This window comes from Pseudopodoces humilis, chromosome 10 (assembly GCF_049639895.1).
Source record: "Pseudopodoces humilis isolate 2021_Gansu_Grassland_sample_001 chromosome 10, ASM4963989v1, whole genome shotgun sequence".
NCBI classification, from domain to species: domain Eukaryota; kingdom Metazoa; phylum Chordata; class Aves; order Passeriformes; family Paridae; genus Pseudopodoces; species Pseudopodoces humilis.
In genome coordinates this window covers 3,384,267-3,403,785 of record NC_142209.1, presented here as the reverse complement: position 1 = coordinate 3,403,785, position 19,519 = coordinate 3,384,267, and the positions used below count along the sequence as shown (strand labels likewise).

General features: G+C 38.7%; 1 protein-coding gene across 9 annotated transcripts in view; it reads left to right on the top strand.

The window, feature by feature from the left end:
• The window catches only part of RALGPS2 (Ral GEF with PH domain and SH3 binding motif 2), a 113,663-nt gene extending 95,212 nt beyond the window's left edge, over positions 1-18,451 (top strand). For 7 of the 9 annotated variants that reach the window (XM_088060251.1, XM_088060253.1, XM_088060248.1 and 4 more), the window contains 6 exons: positions 104-181; positions 1,703-1,808; positions 2,548-2,640; positions 9,245-9,350; positions 10,581-10,672; positions 12,411-18,451. In XM_088060251.1, the coding sequence (XP_087916377.1) occupies positions 104-181; positions 1,703-1,808; positions 2,548-2,640; positions 9,245-9,350; positions 10,581-10,672; positions 12,411-12,440 (505 nt within the window). In that variant the 3' untranslated portion in view covers positions 12,441-18,451. The remainder of the gene's footprint in view (positions 1-103; positions 182-1,702; positions 1,809-2,547; positions 2,641-9,244; positions 9,351-10,580; positions 10,673-12,410) is intronic. The other 2 variants (XM_088060250.1, XM_088060256.1) reach the window with 1 other exon arrangement.
• The last annotated feature ends 1,068 nt before the right edge of the window (positions 18,452-19,519 follow it).

Here is a 19,519-nt window from a genome sequence, read left to right as displayed (position 1 = left end):
TGTGATATGCACACAAAAAAAGTTCTGTGCTGTTTTAGCAGTCATGCTGTTTGTGTGAATGAAAGTATATGTAATACCTACAATTTATAATGGAATCCAACAGGAACAGGTTGTACCATTCTCTCGGTCCGGGGACAAGAGTGTCACGAAATGGCCATCGAGGCCACATGAAGGCCAGCAGGTACAATCCCACTGCACACAGAGGTGTCAAACCTTCCCTCTGCTGTTGGTGATTTGGTTTGGTTTAATTATTAAGTGGGTGTTTTCTGATGTTACCTTTCTAACTTACGTGTCAAAATAAAGGTAGAGACCTTTTTCTTCAGACTTAAAACTTTTCCCTTCAATGACTTACTCTATATCAGCATAAGGACTGCTCATTCCAGTCTGCAAATCCAAATTCTGAACCATTGGATCTTTCTATCAAGGCTTAAAGATGTTTTGCCAGGGTAGCTTTTGAACTGCCTGCCGTTGTGGAGCAGTGCTGGTAGTTGTCATGGGGAAACAAAGCTCCTGGTGCTAATGGATGGCATTCCAGATGTTTTCTTTGCTGGCTGTTCTGTACTGAATTTCTTTGCTCCTCTTCCCTGAAATCAGAGAGATGCCTAAAATGAGTAACACATGCAAATTGCCCCCAGTTTAATATAAGTAGTAATTGCAAGCTGACAGAGTAACATAACTGATTATTCTGATTCCTTATGGATACAGATTCTATCTCCAGCTGTTTCACTGTAGTTGGGAAAGAAATTGCCATTAACTGTGAAACCTCTATCATGTTAAGAAGCAAGCATTGTCTCACTGAATTACACCCATGTTCACATCTGTCAGTGTCCAAAATTGTCTCCATATCATCATCCTCAGTAGGTGCTGCAGTGAAGTGTTTTCCACATTTCCAGTTTACTTTGGACATAGGATGGATGAAACAGCAAATCCTGGCTTCCTTCACAATGATTTTCGGGTGCTGTTTTCTTAGAAAGCTGCTGGGTTCAGCACTTCAGTTACATGCTCTGATTGACATTTACTGAAATGATTCCTGGTTTAACTTTTCTCTGATTGGAAATGTTTTTGAAGCCCAGTCAGCTTTGTAATTTTCATCAAGTTCACTTTTCTTTCCTCAGTGCTGTACCTGGCCTTTGTTTCAGCCCGTTGCTCTCTGATCTTTCGTAGGGCAGATGATCAGTAGAGCACCAGTTGCATTAAAACACCTTAAAGCTGTGGTTTGGGTTTCTACTCTTTATTCCTGCTCCTGCCCACTGTCCTGGCTTTCAGATATTTTAAGTATTGTGCATGTTTGAGCTGTGCTTTGTTTTTGATGTGCTAATGGTTCTGGTGTTTCTAACCAAAAAACAGTCAAATCTTTCCTGCGAGGGCTGAAGGAGAGGTTTAACATGTACAGCAACTGTACTTCAAATGTTTGCTTTTTAAAATTAATCGTTCTTGTCTTTCAGTCATGTTTTGAGTTTTAATTTTTTAATAGAGGATTACCTGCTTGGCTAATTAATTTTTCTGATCACTTTTGCTTGCGAGTGTTAATTCCACAACAGCAATTCCTTGTAACAGCCAAAGTCTTTTTCCACAATGAAGTCAAATAAATAGAAAGCTGACTTTTTCAAATTACAATAAAGATATTTGCATTAGTTTTTGGTAATGGTTGGAAAATTAGGAAAAATATTTTTTCACACAACTCTTCACATGCTCCTTTCAGCTCCCTAGAGTCTGAAGATTTGGCTGTTCATTTGTATCCAGGAGCAGTTACTATTCAAGGTGTTCTCAGGAGGAAGACTTTGTTGAAAGAAGGCAAAAAACCTACAGTAAGATTTATTTTTTTTAATAAGTCAATGTTCTCACTTTCTTCCTTTGCCCAGTTATAAATACAGTAAAATGGCCATTGGGCAACTAGTTCAAGTGTCTGAGATCTCCTCTTGCTGATTAAGATTTAGGGTCGTTGCCAGAGTTGCCATTCTTCTGTTTGGTGCATTTATTCAGTTTGTAAGGCTATACACATAATCTAGGAAGTAGAAGAGAAGAAGATGCTGCATAAACTTTTCTACAATTACTGATGACTTTAAAATGCAGAGAATCATGTTTTGTCTCCCTTAACAGGAGCTAAATCCCAGCAATCTATCAATACATTATAACTCATAGCCATTTGCATTGCAAATACTTGATGAACAATTATAAATCAAAATACATATTCAGGACAATGTGGGATCCTTATGGCAGCATAGATGGAATAGGAAAGGGATCGATGTACTCTGACTCCACAAAGTGTTGTGTAGGGGTTGCAGGATGTATAGAGCAAGATGTAGAACATTTTTCTCAGATTAGAGAGGAAAGGCACATGGTCTTTCTGCTTTCTGGAGTTTTCATGCATTCATAGGCCTGCATGAATAACAAACAGCAGCTTTGGAAATATGGCTGATGCTTGGCTGGACAGTCAGTGCTCTCATGTTCTTTCAGGGTGGTGCCTTCTCTTTCACAGCTCAATGTTATGAAGCATCTCATCCATTGCACTTTTGGGTTTGTTTGTTTGTTTTATTTTCTTTCCAGGTAGCATCTTGGACGAAATACTGGGTGGCACTGTGTGGAACCCAACTCTACTACTACGCTGCAAAATCCCTGAAGGCTGCAGAGAGAAAACATGTATGTAAATCAGGCATGTTCCAGTATCACCTGCCAAAACTAAAATGTGATTTCCTGATGTAAACACTGAGAGTAGTTGAGGCCTTGCCTGATTTCTTGTCAGCATTATCCCAGTCAGTCAGTCACCTCATATGGATATACCCCAGGGAAATATCATTTACATTTATATGCTACACCAAGAACATCTGCTTTGCATCTGCCATGTGTCCCTGACTTTGCAGGTCTTTTAGGAAAGGAACTGTGTCATTGGTCTGTCCATTTTCAAAGGCAGAAGTTCTGTCTTTGGATGATTTGAGTCTTGCAGCAGTTTGTTGCCATTTGAAATCTAAACAAGCACTGATGAGGAAAAACTGAACAGTCACAAGATACAACAATTAAACCTATACTGATTTCATCTATGTGGTAAAATTAAACCATTTGATTTTTCTGTATAATCCTGTAATCCATTAACTGCAGTGGAGTACCAAACACTTCATCTGCTCAGCAGAGAGCTGATGAAGATGTCAGATAATGCTGAGGTTCCTTTTATTTGCTCCAGCTTGATCTGAAGGAAGCTAAAAATGCTTTGCTTATGTGGGGAAGGAGCGAGAGGATTTTCTGTACTCGTCCCATGGATGTAAAGATGTGCATTGTTCCTGTTTCATGTCCCTGGTTAATTATAATGATTCTCTTAAGAAACTGGGTAAAATTTGAGATACTTGAATCTGAGTTCATTCACTACTCAGAATCATTACTTGGCTGCCTTGGCAGGTGTTTCAGGTTAATTTATGACAACTGTCACTGCAGAACATTTGCTTTGCATAGAGCTTATGGAATTTTGCAAACTGAGCTGTGCTTTTGGAATCCTTATAAAAGGGACTTTCTCTCTGGTACAAAATACTGTTTTCTTATCCTCATCTGCACATTTTTAAGTGCAGAGGGTAGAGATTTGAAGTTTAACATTTCTGGTTCACAGGCTGCTGAATATTTGAAGTTGCTGTGTGGAAAGTTTGTGTATAAAGTTCTCTTAATCTAAGAGATTATTTCCCACTTCTATTGGAAATTCATTAGGAAACAGTATTATAACACTCAAAGTGGCTAACAAAAAGTAATTCCTTTCAGAACTATTTTATGTGGTTTCTTGGCCATCCACCCCTACTAGCTTAGCTTAGGTAAGATTGAAACTGATCCTACTTAATTTGTCTAGGCCAGGCTAAAGGTTCATTAGCCAATCCTTCTGTCTTCTGGGTGTCTTGGGAGAAGTGTGTGTGTTTGGATGCATTTGTTTCTGGCTTCAGTGAAAACTTTAGGGAAGGATTCCACCTCATTAAAAGGAAGGAGCAGACTTGTAAGCTATTATGAGTAGAAATGCAAAGTATTAAAAAAACGGAGGAACCAGGAGAAAACTTGTACTGGCATTATGTCACTCACAGCTAGTTGCCTGTTTTTTCTGGAAACACTGAGAAATGGAAAAGAAATTTTTGTGGTAATGTCAGACTTTGTGTTCCTGTTACTGCTGCGATTCCTTCAGGCTTTGTGCCAAAATTGCATTTTGTTTTCTTTTAGGAATAGAATATGTATTTGTAAGTCTTCCTGGTTCAGTATTCTTTACAGAATTGTGGAGGACTTTACCAGACTTGCATCTATTCATTCAGAAACTTTTTCACTCTTCTGTATTAGCATTTTAAAATAATCTAAATAGCATGCTGGCTTAGAGAACTTGAAAAAAATGCTTAGCATGGAATTATATTGATTGGAAATTAAGTGCATTGAATTCGCATTGTTTACACATTTCCTTCAGAATAATAATTTCAATAATTGAAATGGTCTTCCCTTTTCTTTAGCAAAAATAAGTGAAGGAAAAAGGTAAACAGTCTGGTATCTGATCCTTCTGAGCCTTTGTTCCTGCAAAAACCTTTACTTTGCCTGGAAATACAGTCACATCCATTTAGAATGCTCTTTCAGAGATTATTTTCTAAACGTCTTGAACTGACTTCTGATATTCTCCAAGTCACTGATATGTTGTGACACCTACAACATCTAAACAGCTGGTGAACAGAGGTTTAAGAAGCCAAAATCTGTCTCACGTGCTTGTGTGCTCATGTTTCTTTGTTCAAGGATGTTCCAGCAAACCAGTAAGGAAATTCGCAGGGGATTTCCTTCTCCTCAAGGAAGAGAAGGAGGAGAGAGGTGAGGAGGTGTTGGAGTCCAGGCTGCTTGCGGATTTCCCACTGGGAGCCTACCAGCCTTGTGGTTTGCAGGTGCTCAGAGGAGTTTGAGCAGGGCAATTCCCAGGAGAAGGAGGAAGAGGAGTGGTAGTTAAAAGCAATGACTGCTGAAGAACATTTATTTCTTCATAATAATTGGCTCTATGAAGTTGGACTGAACTGTCCAGCACAACCATGGATTTGGCTGTACACAGCTCATGTCTTGCTTTCAGCTTTGTAGGGCAGCAGACAGGCTCTGTTTTTTTGTGGATGCCAAGCCTGTTGTGAAGCTCAGTCTCTAATTTGGTTTCCCAGGTGCAGTCGAGGTTAACTGCAGTTTGAGTTGTCTTTTGTTTAAACGAACAGTTTGCAGTGAGTAGTCACAGTGAACCTCTGCTTCAGAGGTTGTTAAAACACAGAGCATGACCTCTATGTTAAAATTAGGGTGGGAAACCTGGTAACTGCTACTGAGGTTGAGGGATTGGTTGAAGGATTCCAGTTTAATTATTAAAGAGGCTAATAATAGGTGGTCAGTAACTTGTTCAGCTGCTCTGCCTGTGTTGTACTTCGAACCTGGCTATTAGTGGCTGAGGTTTCCATCCATTTCATTGCAGAGATATTGTACAGAGCCTCAGCTTTGGTTCTGGAGTCTGTGGAGATGACTTGTCAAGGGTCATGCTTCAGCTCACGTTTGGTTGCATCTTCAGGAAAAGTTAATCAGGAGAGAATGAAGTGCAGATGGTCAATCATCCCTGGATAGCTAGAGCATGAGTAAATGCTCCAAATACTGTCCAGTGATATTCCCAGGAGGTTCACTCTGCAAAATGAAGAGATCCAAGGCTAGATTTAGGCTTTGGGGTTTTTTACTTCACAGATAAAAAGGATGATGCCATCTACTTTGAAGCAGGTCTCTTTTTCAAAGATCGATACATTGGAGATTTACCTCAGCAAAATATTCCAGGCATCTTCTGGAGCCATTTAAACATCTGTCTTTTCTGCTTCCTTTCTCAAGCCCTCTGTGACATGGAAAGGAACGCTGGCAACAAAAGAGTCAGGCTGCTATATAAAGTTTCCTGGCTGGAGCTCTCATGGTAAACGTGTCTTGATTACAGGCATGCTTTTGACCATTCTGCTGCTGCAATTGCTTCAGGCAGCTTGGAATGCACCGACACTCAAAGCTCTTCCAGGCTTATAATAGCCAGCCTCTTTGGAAAATTACCTCATAAAAATCCCAGAGTAATTTCTGAAAAGGGGCAAGAAATCCCCTTCCTTTTAGACACAGACGAGCCAGCTCTTCTCTTGCCTGTGGTCAAAGGCCAAGGAGTGCATCCAGTATTGTGTGCTGCATCTCCTAAGAGTAACAGCATAAAATTGGCATTGAGTTTAAATAGTGAACAGGTTTCAGTTATTACTGCAGTAATGGAGAATTGTCTATAAATGAGCATGTGAACTTCAGAACCCAGAGATGTAGTGCAGCACAATCTCAGAGGAATGTGTGGACAGTGGTTTTATTTGTATGCTGAAATGGAACTCACAGAGATGCCTCTTTGAAAAACTATAGCACTTGTGCACATTTAGAATAAGGCAACAGTAAGATTAGCCACTTGAACTTAGACTTAAAAGAAGCACCCTGAAAAATGGGAATACACCTGTAAAATAACTATTTATTATCTCAGTGATTGGACTTGCCAATTTCTGTGACAACATAGAATTCGTGAGAGATTTCTCCCTGTTTGTAGGTACTTGGAAAGCAATAAAGACTTTTTATGCTTCATGCTTGAGCACAAACCCTGGTTAGTTCTAAGCCTTCCATTGCATGCTATAATCAGAATTAGATCAATTCATTTGCATTCCAGAAAACTTGGTGCTTGTGGCTCAGACTCTTTCACTGAAAAACCCTGGTGAAGAATGCTGTCATTCTGGGAAGGATGTTCAGCCACTGAGAAAATTATTTGAATATTAGAAACCTGTAGAATCTCAACAGGAGACGTGGAGGAGGAGATTTGTAGGTGTTGGAGTGAAAAGTCTGTTCACAGATTAATTCTGAATTTTTGATTCAAAGATTTACTTATAAAAGCCTTTGAGCTCAGAACAACAACAGCAAAAATCAATTATGTGAAGCCTAGTGCCAGAGCTGTGCAGTTTTCCATGTGTATAATAAGAGTCATTCCAGTGGCCTATATTACAAAAAGCAAATAGGAACCAGGAACATTAAATTACAATGAAGCTTTCATTCCCTTCATGTTAACAAAGCAGAATTGCTGTTAGCAAGGCTCTGTGCATCAGCAGAGGCTGAGCTGCCCTGGGGGACTGTGTAAACATGGAATACAAATCCAGCTGAGCACGGGGATGGAAAGCTGACATGTGTTTCAAGTGATGACGGATTGACGCTGGCAGGAAACACTTTCCTTGTGTGGAGCTTTTCATTTTATGGAGAAGCACCATGATTAACTGATGGTTTTGAGTGAAAAGGCAAGGAGCTCTAGCAGTTTGGATGTCAGTTTGACATATTGGATACCTGTTGGGATATACAGCTAGGATAGGAAAACCCATTGTGTTGTTTCCATTAAACTGTAGAAATAAGTGTTGTTCAAGAGGTACATTTTGATCTGTAATCCATTAAAACTGCTTTGTGACTCAAATTTCCATCTCTGTGGAAAGGACCATTTTATGTTTTAGGACTGCTTGGAAGTTTGCATTTTGCAGGTCCCTTGTAATTGTTGTGTCATCATACTTTTTGAGGCACTGTTGTCAGTGAGTCCATAACAAATCCTTTATATACACTTCCTTTTTTTAAAATAACTCATGAGCTATATCCTTAACTTTATTCCCTTTCCTTGTCTTTATTCCTTCTTACAGATAAAATGCCTTAATTTTCACTACAGACTGGCATTACTTACTGCCTCCTCAAAGAAATTCCAGTTTCTGTTTGAAAAGAAGTTCCAGCCCCCACTGTAATGAAATTTTATCTAATAGAGCTTTATAATTTACCTCCTCCTCTTTTGGTGCTTTACCACATCTGTCCACCTCTGAGAGTTACTTAATTTTAGTGTGTGTATCCAAAGAGCCTGGACTCTTAAACTATTTTGAACTTAGTTTAAATGCTTTTTCTTTCATCTGCTGGTCTAACATTTGTTCATTCTAGGTTCTAATGGATTTTAAACTAGGATTTAAAATGTAGCCAGTTGTGCAAGTCCCAGACAGATAAACTTACCTGGACAATGGCTTCAAACTGACAAAAGACAGGATTAGATGGGATATTAGGGAGAAATTCCTCCCTGTGAGAGTGGTGAAGCCCTGGCACAGGTTGCCCAGAGAAGCTGTGGCTGTCCCATCCCTGGAATTGTTCAAGGCCAGACTGGATGGGGCTTGGACCAGCCTGATCTAATGGAAGGTGTCTCTGCCTGTGGCAGAGGGATTGAATGAGATGATCTTTAATGTCCCTTCCAACCCAAAACATTCAGTGATTTCGTGATGATTCCGTGGCCTTCCAAGTCTTTGGTTAACCTGTGGTATAGGTTAGAATAAGTGACATTAGATTTGGAATAGAATTTTATTTATAAAGCAGCTGTATTCCCATGCAGAGAACATTCTTATAAACTCTTACTTTGCTCATGATACCTTCAAACTTATTACCAGTAGCTCTTTCCTTGGTTGAACCAGAGTTCCAGGATTGTAAAACTAAAGCAACAGTTCTAAAATGGAGCAAAAGTAACTTGATATTTAACATTGTGCATCTACCTTGTGGTATTATACAGTGGGTTGACACAACACATTAGTATGAAGAATAAAAGTATTTTAGAACTATAGATTAATTTTAATGACTTCGCCACATGACACCATCATTTTGAACATCTTGTTGATAAAAGAGTGTGACTGCCCATTTCTGGGCACTTGTTTATTGAATTTACATCCTCACTTGATCCATTTATTTAATCAGATCATCATATTTAATTACACAGTTGTGTTATCTTGTCCCCAGGACTCATGTTATGTTTAATTACAGAGTACTATAATAATAACTGCATGCTGTGAATACTTACAGCACAGGCAATCTCATTTCTTCTGTTTGTGAACAGTGGAGGGAATAGTTTTGCATTTATTAATACTCTTTTGAACTATACTGTATGTTCAAATAAGCACTAATGTGGTAAGGAATGCAGTGTGGATTAGATGTCTAACAAGCTTTTGTAGATTGTGATATTCCTTTTAATTTGTTTTGAATATCATTCATTGTCTTAAGTTCTGTTTTCTCTAATTTTCCACGGCCTGTGTTAATTGTCTTAATCTTATTGAGTGCCCTGCTTCATTTGAAGTTACCCAGTCTTTAACAGTGCCACTGAGAGGATCTGACTTTCTGGGTACTTGTTGTGTGCAGATCTCTTGTTTTAATTCCATTTTCATCTCTGTGTTTCCAGTTCAAATCCACACCGAGTAAGAGCGTCTCAGTGGTGGGCTGGATGGTGATGATGGCAGACGACCCTGAGCATCCAGATCTCTTCTTATTGACTGATTCTGAGAAGGGTAAGCAGTGCACTGATTCCCAGAATAAACATTTTCTTTGCTGAGGTCATTTGTCAGCAAATAAATGAGCAAGTAAAAGGTGACATTGTTCCAGTTTCAGCTGCTCTCCAATATGTCACCTTTGCCTTTAGAGTGCTATGGGAGCACCAACCCATGGAGAATCCTTAGAATCTCCTTTGAGTTGTAGGAACTCTCCAAACTCTTTAACAAACTCTCTGGAGTCCCCCAGATGTGATTTTAATTGGAAGTATTCATCTGTATTCTTTTAAACCATATTTAGAACACTTTGAGGCATTTTCACATGTGTGAAAATATAGGTAACAATAAAAAAAAACCAGGATTCAGCTAACACTAGCTGCTTGAGCAGTCCCTTCTCTCCAAATGAAAACCAAAACCCAAACCATCTGTTCAAATGTAGTGCTATTACCAGGAAAAACCCCTCAGAGATCTTACTGTTAAGTGGAGAAGCCTGTGGATGTCCATTACTCCAACACAGTGCCTGCTTTCAGCTAAAACACTGAAGAAAATGTTACTTTTCCATAGCACTTAAAATTGTGAAGAAATAACATTATTAAAAGTTCTGATAAAGGAGCTTAAAATTACTTATTGCTTTGTCTGCTTCAAGTACATTTTATTTCCAAACATCTCTCCTAGCACCACTGATATGAAGTATGAATTGTGAGTGCTTGTCAGTTTAAACTCTGCAACAGCAATCTGAAATGTTTTTGTAACACTTGACCTTCCTGAACCCAAACAAGCACTATGTAACTTCAGCCACTGAAAATACTAGTCTGAAATGTATCAATACATTTAGGAGTAATGTTCAGATATTTTCAAATGTAGCTTTCCAGAGTTCATTTCACTGATATCTTCCACTTCATTAAAAAATCATGATATTATAAACAAATTGAAGTAACGGCAGTGAACAAAACCACTTTTGCTTTGAGGGATGTTTTGTTCTTTCCTAACTGACACAGGCATTTCTTGAAATCTAGAAAGTTAGAAAGGAAGAGAGGCAAGCTGAAACTTCTCTTCAATAGGTCAAGCAATTGCACTCTTCCAGACAAAGTATTGCAATATTCCAGACAAAGGGTAAAGTTATGTGGACCATCTATTAGTAAATCTTCTCATAATATTTCAATTTAGAGGCACTTGAATATGGGTGGGATTTAAGTGTTTAAAAAGGAGCACTGTTTATGTTTCTTCATCCGTTGTTTTTCTCTTTCTTAGGAAATTCATATAAATTTCAAGCTGGAAACAAAAATAATGCAACACTCTGGTTTAAACACCTGAGTGCTGCCTGCCAAAGCAACAGACAACAGGTGAGAGCAAGACAATGAAAATGAATGAGCTTTTGAGAGCACAGAACTGATGGATCTTTGAGCTGGCCAAGCTGTCACTGAGGGCTTTGTGTGTTCCCTGAGCATCCTCTCCACCTGTTTCAGCTAATTGATTTGCCTTGGCTTTTCTATTTGGCCCTTTACAAACAAGTCCTCAGAGCTTCTGGGGTAATGAAGAAAGATTTAGGGCTACCTTGAGACTAACTTAAAGCAATTGGGGAAATACAAGGAATGGTATAAAATATCTGTCTGAGTGGCAGTATTTTTGACTTGCCCATTTGAAAAAGGCTATTGCACAATTATATAAAAAGCTGTAACCTGCACCATTCAATATCAATTCCAGATAACTCTCCTGAAGTGCCTTTTTTCAGGTCATGGACATGATATTTTCTGCTGTGTATGTATTTTATATTCCTAAAATGTATAGAAAGTAGTTTAGCCCTTGGTACATTTTCCAGCCTTTGAAAGCAAAAGTAGCATTTTCCATTAATCAAAAAGGAAGATAAGACTGCTCCAACCCCTGTTAAATGCTGTTCTCATATAAATTCTTACTGACCTTTTTCATCAGCAAAATCCTTCTTAAGTTACTTTGTCTCCTTGAACTCTTCCTTCTCTTTGCACGTTTGTTTATGGAGCTCCCAGAGCAGAAATCCTACTGAATTTCAAAGATCTGGCTTTTCCAGATACTTCTGTGCTTTCTTGTTTAATTCTGCTTCTAAGAGAGATCTTAAGTAAGGAGGGTTGCAGAAGCTCCTGTGAAGGTATTTGAGACAGTGCAAAGGAGAGGAAATTGTGTTCCTGGCTGGAGAAAGTGGGGATAGCAGCAAATAGTGGCAAAGAGTTTGCAAGTAAGTGGTGAAAAACTCTCCTCTGAAGACAGCTCTGGTTCAGTAAGGGTTGGCAATACTGTTAATAGCTGTTACCAGCATAACTGCCTTAGAAAGATTGGATGTTTAAATGTGTTCTCAATGGAATATAAACACCTAGTCTGTTAAATAGCAATAGCTGAGTAATAGTAAGAACTATTTTAATAGATACTGTTTCTGATTTTGATGGTGCAGCTTTAGCCCAGTTGAGCTTTCTTGCTTCTACAAGTAAATGGTAAATGCAAAGCAAGAAATGCTTGATTCATTTCTGACCAAACTGACTATTTATTGACAGTTGTCAGGAATGTGGTGGCTCTTTAGTAACCTGACTAAACGAGAGATGTTGCTGTCAGATCCCTGACGGAGAGAAAATGGAGATATAAACTAATGTATTGCAAACATTTGCTTTGGTCTTTGTGAAAGGGAGTGATATCTGCAGCAGACATTTAGGTTTGCTATGGGAAAAGCCCCTAAGGGGCCTACATCAATACTGATCTGTGTGCCAAGAATTTTCTAGCTGGGGCTCAGGTGAGAGGGTTCCATTTGTCTAGCAGAGCTGAGATTTATGATGTTAAGGTTGTTTTGCTGGCAACTTAAATGTCATCAAAATTAGGAAGTTCTATGGCCATATAAGCAAATTACAAACCTCACAGCAGTTTAATATTTTTGTTATACCCGTGGTTTCTACAGCTCTAAGTATATTTTTACTGCTGGATGATAGTTGCATTCCTTCTCTCCTTTTTTGAAGACAGAATGATGTGCATTTCAACAAAGTGTCTAGTTTGTGAAATAGTTGAATGCAAGTAGCTACTATCTGAAGTGAATTCTTCTATCATTTATATTTTTGTTTTCAGGTTCCTGCCAACTTGATGACCTTTGAATAACAGGCAAATTCAAAACGATAAAAAAGGACAATTTGAACCATGTCATAATTGAGAACAAGGTCCTGATGAAAAATGTGCCAGCTGTATTCTGTGCCAGAACAGAACCTGTCAACTCAATTTCTGAACTCTGGAGCCCTGAACAAGACCACTAATGGTTGGGGAGTGGAGTCCCCCAGATTAAAAATGGAGTTGCAACATGTATTGCCATGGACCATGCTTCGTTATGTTCTCAGAACTGACCTGTGGAAACCACTGCCTTAAAGAGTGAAAGGAAAAACAACAAGAAACACCAAATAGTGTGTGTGAAACTTCTGGCGGTGCTGTGCTTGAGTTAAATAGATTGTAGCTAGTTTTGAGTTTCTTTTAACTTTATACTAATTTTGAAAATAACTCACCTTTTTAGGCATTCTTAAGAAAACAGGTAAACTGGTATTTAAGAGTTGTATCAAAAGCTGTGTATGAACCAGGTAAAAGGTACTACATGTTCTGGAGATGTTGTTTAGGCTATACCAGGAATCCTGGAGGGGAGCTTGTCCCAGACACACCTAGCCTGGAGCAGTGTTATTTCTCTCAGACCTGTAAGAAATGTAACACAACTTCAAGTTCAGAGCAGCACTGAGCTTGCAAACCTTTGTCCTCTATGGGAGCCAGACTGCTACAGTGGCACAGAGGCTGAGCCAAAAATCGGTTTGGTACGCTTTGACCTAATCTCTGATGAAAAACATGTGGTTTGGGCAGTCGGGGGGAGGGGGGTGTGGGGTGCATACGAGACAAAACTGAAAGCACTGTTGGGTCAGAACTGAGTGTTTTTGTCCCATTTGTTTCTATGCCTGTGATTCTCCTACACAGAAAAGGTGAATGACAAAACACCAACACCTGGGTACAGCTCACTGAGATGCTTGACTTTGGGTATCTGCTAATTATCAGTTAGGGACCACTGTTAGTGTGTGGTGTTTCATAATATCACTTCAGATGGACATTTTAAAAAGATAGAGGCACAATTTCAAGCTTTCATGTTCTCATTTGGCAATAATTGATTTTAGTATCTGTCTTGGTCAAAGTAGTTGACGTTGTGTGGTGTTGATAACATGGCCTAAAGCAGACCTTACATACAGAAGCTCTTTTGATCTTCAGGCAATTGACTAATTTATTAGAAGGTAGGATAACCTGAGGAGAGAAAAGGTGTGGGGCCATCAAAATTCCATCCTTGACAGGAATCATTCTTGGTCACTGAAATTACTCACAGAGAAAAACATAATGGTTGTAAAAAGGGAGCTGTGCTTTATGTGTGTGTTTGATGCTTAAGACTTTGATTCTTGCTTTATTGGCGTTTCCTTGACGTCACCTAGTTTCCTGGATGATTGGTCTTCCTTTAATCTTCAAAAATATGATCTTTGTAAATCAAGGAAACATTGTCCAAAATATGACTCTGATATTGGAACTTTGAAGTCTGTGAAAAAGTAGTAACTGTTCCATTGACATTGTGGTTTAGTGACCGTAAATATGCTTGCAGATTCCACCATGAATTCTCCTTTTTAAACAGAAACAAGCTACCTACCAGTCTGTTTCAGAGTTCTCTGACTATCTAATAAAGGTTTCTACTAGTAGTTGTTATTTTGAAAATGTATAGTTTGTTTATTGCATCTGAGTAGAAGCCTATAAATTCACATTTGAGGTTTTTTTTTCCAGAGTCAAATTAATCGCGTAATGGAAATGATTAATTTTTGATTTCTGGCAGGCAAAAATAAGGATAATCCAGTCTCATAGTAAACAAAACAAAACACAAAAACCCCAACCACTTGGTGATGTGTAATAGTGTGGTTTATGTTTCCAAGAATTGTTCTGAATTGGCTCTTGTTAGAAAGAAAAACAGTAGAAGGATGCTTCTGTTGGAATTACACCACAAAGACTACGAGAATTTGGCTCCCTTTACAGTTCTTTTGTTGCTGTTTTTTTATGTGGGGAATGAATAGTCTGTTCTGAAGTCATGAATTTTGGGAAGGGGTTGCTTGTGCTGAATCCCTCTGTAATTCACACATCTCCCAAGTTTACTCACTTCGGGTGTAAAGACAACATCCTCACAACCAGCAGTGTTACTTAGTAGAATTTGCACAACTTGAGTTTGATTTTTTTCCGTTTTAGAACTTACTTAATGTGTGTTTCTTCTCAACAACTGTTTGTTTGGGGTTTTTTTAACAATTTGTGCCCTTTTTTTTAAGCATTGTGGATAAATAGCCTGTGGATTTTGAATTTTTAAATAAGCTATTCTAGGTTCATTGCAGCATAACTGTATCTGTTCTTTTGTTAGTGAAACGAAACATGCAACTGGGAGCCACTGACAGCCCACAGCTTTGCTAAGGACAGAGCCAGGTCAGGATGTGTCATTTATTACTGGATTTTTGCATTTTTCCAGCTGTTTTGAGTTAGGTTTTTATGGTAGGAGGATGGTGGGGAAAACAATTCACAAATCATACTTTAATGAATTGTTGCTGTTACCAGCTTTCATTATCCTTAGGCCTCCTACTCTTCCTTGTTTTCTGCCCTCAGATCTGCTGGGTTTTTGTGGGAGAGGTTGAATGTTGTGGGAGGAGTTTCTTGAAATGTGTAGCCAGGATGACTGGAGTGAGTAATGACAACACAGGAAGTATTTTTGGCACTTGTTTCACTGAGTAGTTTGGTACTCTCCCATTGTTTATGGCCACGTAGTTCTACAGGGCAACACACAAACACTGACATTTCTAGAGCTGGAGATAAATGGTGCTCAGAAAGAGGTGCTGGCCACAGAAAGACTCAGACAAGTCAAATACACTGCAAAGAATGTACTAATGCTCTTTTTATTTAAAAAAAAAAAAGGAGTTTAAAAAGTTAAATAACTGAAACTATTGCTGAGAAAACAAGGAGAGCAGCGAGCTCATGGTATGCAGGTAAGAATGTGAGGCAGACTGCTTCAGACAGTTGACACTTTCTCTTTGATTTTCATTTTTAATGTGTTGCTCTAATTGTTTATCTTGGTAATAACTGCTGAACCACTTCAGCTAATATTTGTCACTTTATCCATTAATGTTTTGATTTTGAAACTAAAGATGCCCTTGCAATTCCTTGTTTTGGCCACTTTTGAGCAAAAATTATTTAGAGGAGCTCTTCTAGCAGGACTTCAAATATGAATCTTAATTATCTGACTGATAACCAGCCTTTTAGATAAACGAAAAGTTTTGGGAAAGATTAAGCAACAGGGAATGTCTGGTTTATGAAATTGGTTTGTTGCATAAAAAATACATAACATTGCACTGCTTAGTGCTAACTTTAATTAATCTGTTCTACTTTTCGCTAGCTTTTTCAAACCTGACTTCTATTCCAGTGTCCTGAGAAAGCAAATAAATTTTATAACTTTTATTTTTAAAAAATTCTGGTAGTTTGAATAAACTTAGCTCATCCCAGACACTTTTTCATTTTCAGATGTCTGTTTCATGCCAGAGGAGTATTACTCAAACTATTATGAATCATTAAGTATTTAGGTGCACATTATAGGCATTAAAAATACAAATACTAAATGAAGTCACATAAATACTTAATGAATTAGCTTTAGCACCCAGTTTTAAAATCGTGTTTAGAGAAGTATGCACATTGGAAAACATACTGGAAGCAAAAGGAAGCATAAAAAAACACAGCAGGGTTTTATTAGTTATCTGCTCCTCACTAGAAGTAAATTAATTTAATGTTTCTTGCAACATCAGCCTCCTGTATTTGCATTTCCATGTTTTCAGCACTAGTTCTCCTCTGTTAGTATCAGACATAACACATGGTGACAGCAAATCCTCTCTCTCCCAGCAGAAGACAGGTTTTTGTTGCAGGTTTTTGTGCTGCTGAGGCACATGAGAAGTGAAGGTCCCTTTTGACAAAAGGCAAGTTGATCTTATGGTTTTGATTAACTGTAAGAAATCTTGTCCAAATCAAGGTAAAACATGGGATGTTTTTTGTCTTCCGGCTCTGTCAGTGGCCTTTTTCCTCATTACTTGTGTTTTTTAATTTTTTGGTATTCTTACTCACCAACACTAGTAGTTCCAACCTTATTCATGGCCGGCTCTTAGTGCTGCCTGTTGCAGCACCAAGACCCCAAGACTGGTACTAAACCACATCTGTGAATTGTCTCTTCTTCCTCCAAGGAGACAGCTGTGAAAGTTTTGTTATTATTCTTTAATATTAGTGTTTTTCTTTAATTTATCTCTAAAGCAGCTTGTGCATAAGGTGGTTTGGCTTGGGAAAGTTGCCATCGAAAGGATCTGTATGAGTGGACATGGAATTCTTCCCTAGGGTTTATCCCTTCTTTTAAAAACCATCATTCCAGTTTGTAGTGCATGAAGAGGGCGAGTGCTTGGATATGAGGAGGACTTTTGTCAGTGCCTTATTATTAACTTAAAGACCAATTCCTTTATTTCAGTGGTGAGTCCCACCATGGCAGACTTGCAGGCTGTGTCCTCAGTGTTCCAAGGGGTGGCATTCCTGACAGCCACTGCATTTCTGCAGCAGTCACTTGTTTTGATCAGTGTAAAATAGCTGTGGCTTGAGTTGCTTTAGTATTATTTCTGTATTTGAATAGCCTCCTTTTAGGAAAAAAATGCAGAGGTTTTTTGGTAGCTTGGGCTTGTTCAGCTTTTATCAGAAGTAGCTCAGACCTCTTAAAAATTAACTTATTTTTATTTTGGTATGTCTCTTGAGTAGATTTAGTGGGTGGGGGTGGAAATGAAGAGCGTTGTCCACGTCATGGTCTAGACCACATGAGCTCAAGAGCTCTCACATTATTAGGAAGGAGCTTGCTTTTGTCTGTCCCACTTTGATGTAAACACTGAGGAGCATTCTTAGGAGATGATTTATCTTGCAAGCTTTTTGTTAATGTAAAATAAACACCACAGGAAAAAAACTGTGGCTTGGATAAATCTCAGTCTTAATATCTCAAAAGCTCGGTTTTGTATATTGTATTTCTAGTGCCAAGACTGTGTAGGGAGCACTGTCCTTCACTAAAACAACTGCTAGAGACTGTTTTAGCAGCAAAGGCTTCAGAAGCTTTGGAATTAGAAATGCAAGAAAGAATGTGTTGTTCTTAAGCAAGTAAATATTTGTTTTCCTGGAATATATCCTTACAAAAACACAGCAGTCTTACCATAGTCTTTTTATTAATTCAGATGTTGGAAGGATAATTTGAAAATTAATCTTATGCTTTCTAAGAACATTCCAAGAGAGCAGAAAGGTCAAAGGGGAAAATACAAATTACTTGGTGTAGCTTTGGCAGAATTGAGCTGACAAGTTTTCTCCAAGTTACTAAGTTGCTAAGGAAAAGGAGGTGTATAAAATGTAATGAAATGCAAGTTCCTGCAGATCATGGCAAGGTTCTGGCTGGTGGCCTGGTCTTGCTCTTGAGTGACTAAAACCACCGTAAATACTCCATTTCCTTTGTGTGCTTGATTATTATTATTTCTCTTTATTCAGGTGGGTTCTGGCCTTCATGTGTGTTTGCAGAAGTAATTTCTTACCATTCCAAAGCTGTTCACAGCTGAAACTGCAAAGCAGACAAGCAGTATAAGTTGATTAAATGTTGAAATAAAGGGTTCTGGGGTGCCTGGTTTACTGGCACTTCTGGCTCCTTGTGTGCAGGAGTATATCCATTCAAAACCTACTGAACTGGAGTGGGAAAAGCACCAGGAAAGAGAGATGTGTTTTACAATAATCCTGTAAGGACCAACCATCACTGGAAGGGGGATCAAGGTGTCATGCAGTAAACACAAGCCATTTTTAATGTTCCCTGCTGGCGTGAGGCATTCCAGGGATGGAGGGATTGCACTATGATCTCGCTGAGTGATGTGCAGTTTGGCTGTCCTCGAGCCTCTTCCTTCACCTTTTTTAATACTTTATTCTGTGTGTGCGTGTGAAAACTGTGTGTTTGCATAAGCTAGTTTAAATGAATTTAAGAGCAGGTTTCAAAAATCTTTCCTACTGAAATAAATGATTTAAAAGATGGCCTGTGTCTGAAGTTTTAATTTCTCATTTAAAAAAAATGCATCCAAACTCCAGCTAGGTTTTGCAACATGGAATTTGACTGTCTTTTGGAATGGTGCTGAAATCAGCTGGGATTTTAGTGGCATTTTTCAATGAACCTCTGAAATGAAGCATGTAAAGATATCATTGTCTGCTGGTACAGAAGAACTCTAAAGATGAGCAGGGAAGTACAGTTCATTGAAGAGATATATGTCTGGTCTCAGAGATTGTTCTATTAAATGATGTGGTTTTTCTCTCCTTGGTAGCTTGTCAGATTTTATTTTTTTTTTCTGTTATCTCTATACTTAAAGCTGTGGTAAATTTAAACTCACTGAAGTAGTCATCAGGCAGATTGGCTTTTAAGGTGCAGCTACATGGAAGATAAATTGAAAATTAAGAATGAGTGAATAGCATGCAAAGCCTTGTATTTCCTTAGCTCTTTGTTTGGTGTTGCTTCCCTACTCTCTGTGCCTTTGTAATGCTGTGAAGCCTTACTGGTCATACAGTCCTGGAGGAAATGCTGTGGGGTCAGGCTGTGAAATGCTTGTCAGAGTGTGAGCCTTGGGCTTCTTTGCCTTTTCTCCTTAATGGAACCATTCATTTCAAATGTATTTACAAAGAGAGAAGGAATAAAGTAGATTTTTGTAACCCCCTCCTTTTTCTTATTTCCAGATTACTGAGTTTGAGAAATGCTTTGTGTTCAATAGTGTGAAAAGAAACACAAAAATAATGAGTTGGTGACTGTGACTTTTCTCCTCTCCTCCTCCTCCTCCTCCTCCTCCTCCTCCTCCTCCTCCTCCTCCTCCTTCTCCTCCTCCTCCCTTTTGAAAGCTCTTTTCATGGCATTTTCAGATAAGCTGCTTTATTAACTCGAAAGCTGACTCCACACTTTGCAAGGGGCAGCACAGACAGAGCAAAGAGATTCTTGGTTTGGATCCTTCTTGGGAAAGACTTTCCCCTATTTGAACTGCATCTCTGTCCACAGCAGAGATTCCAAGTCTAGCTGTGTTAGTTCCATCGCTCATCTTCAACTTCTGTCATCAGGTTCT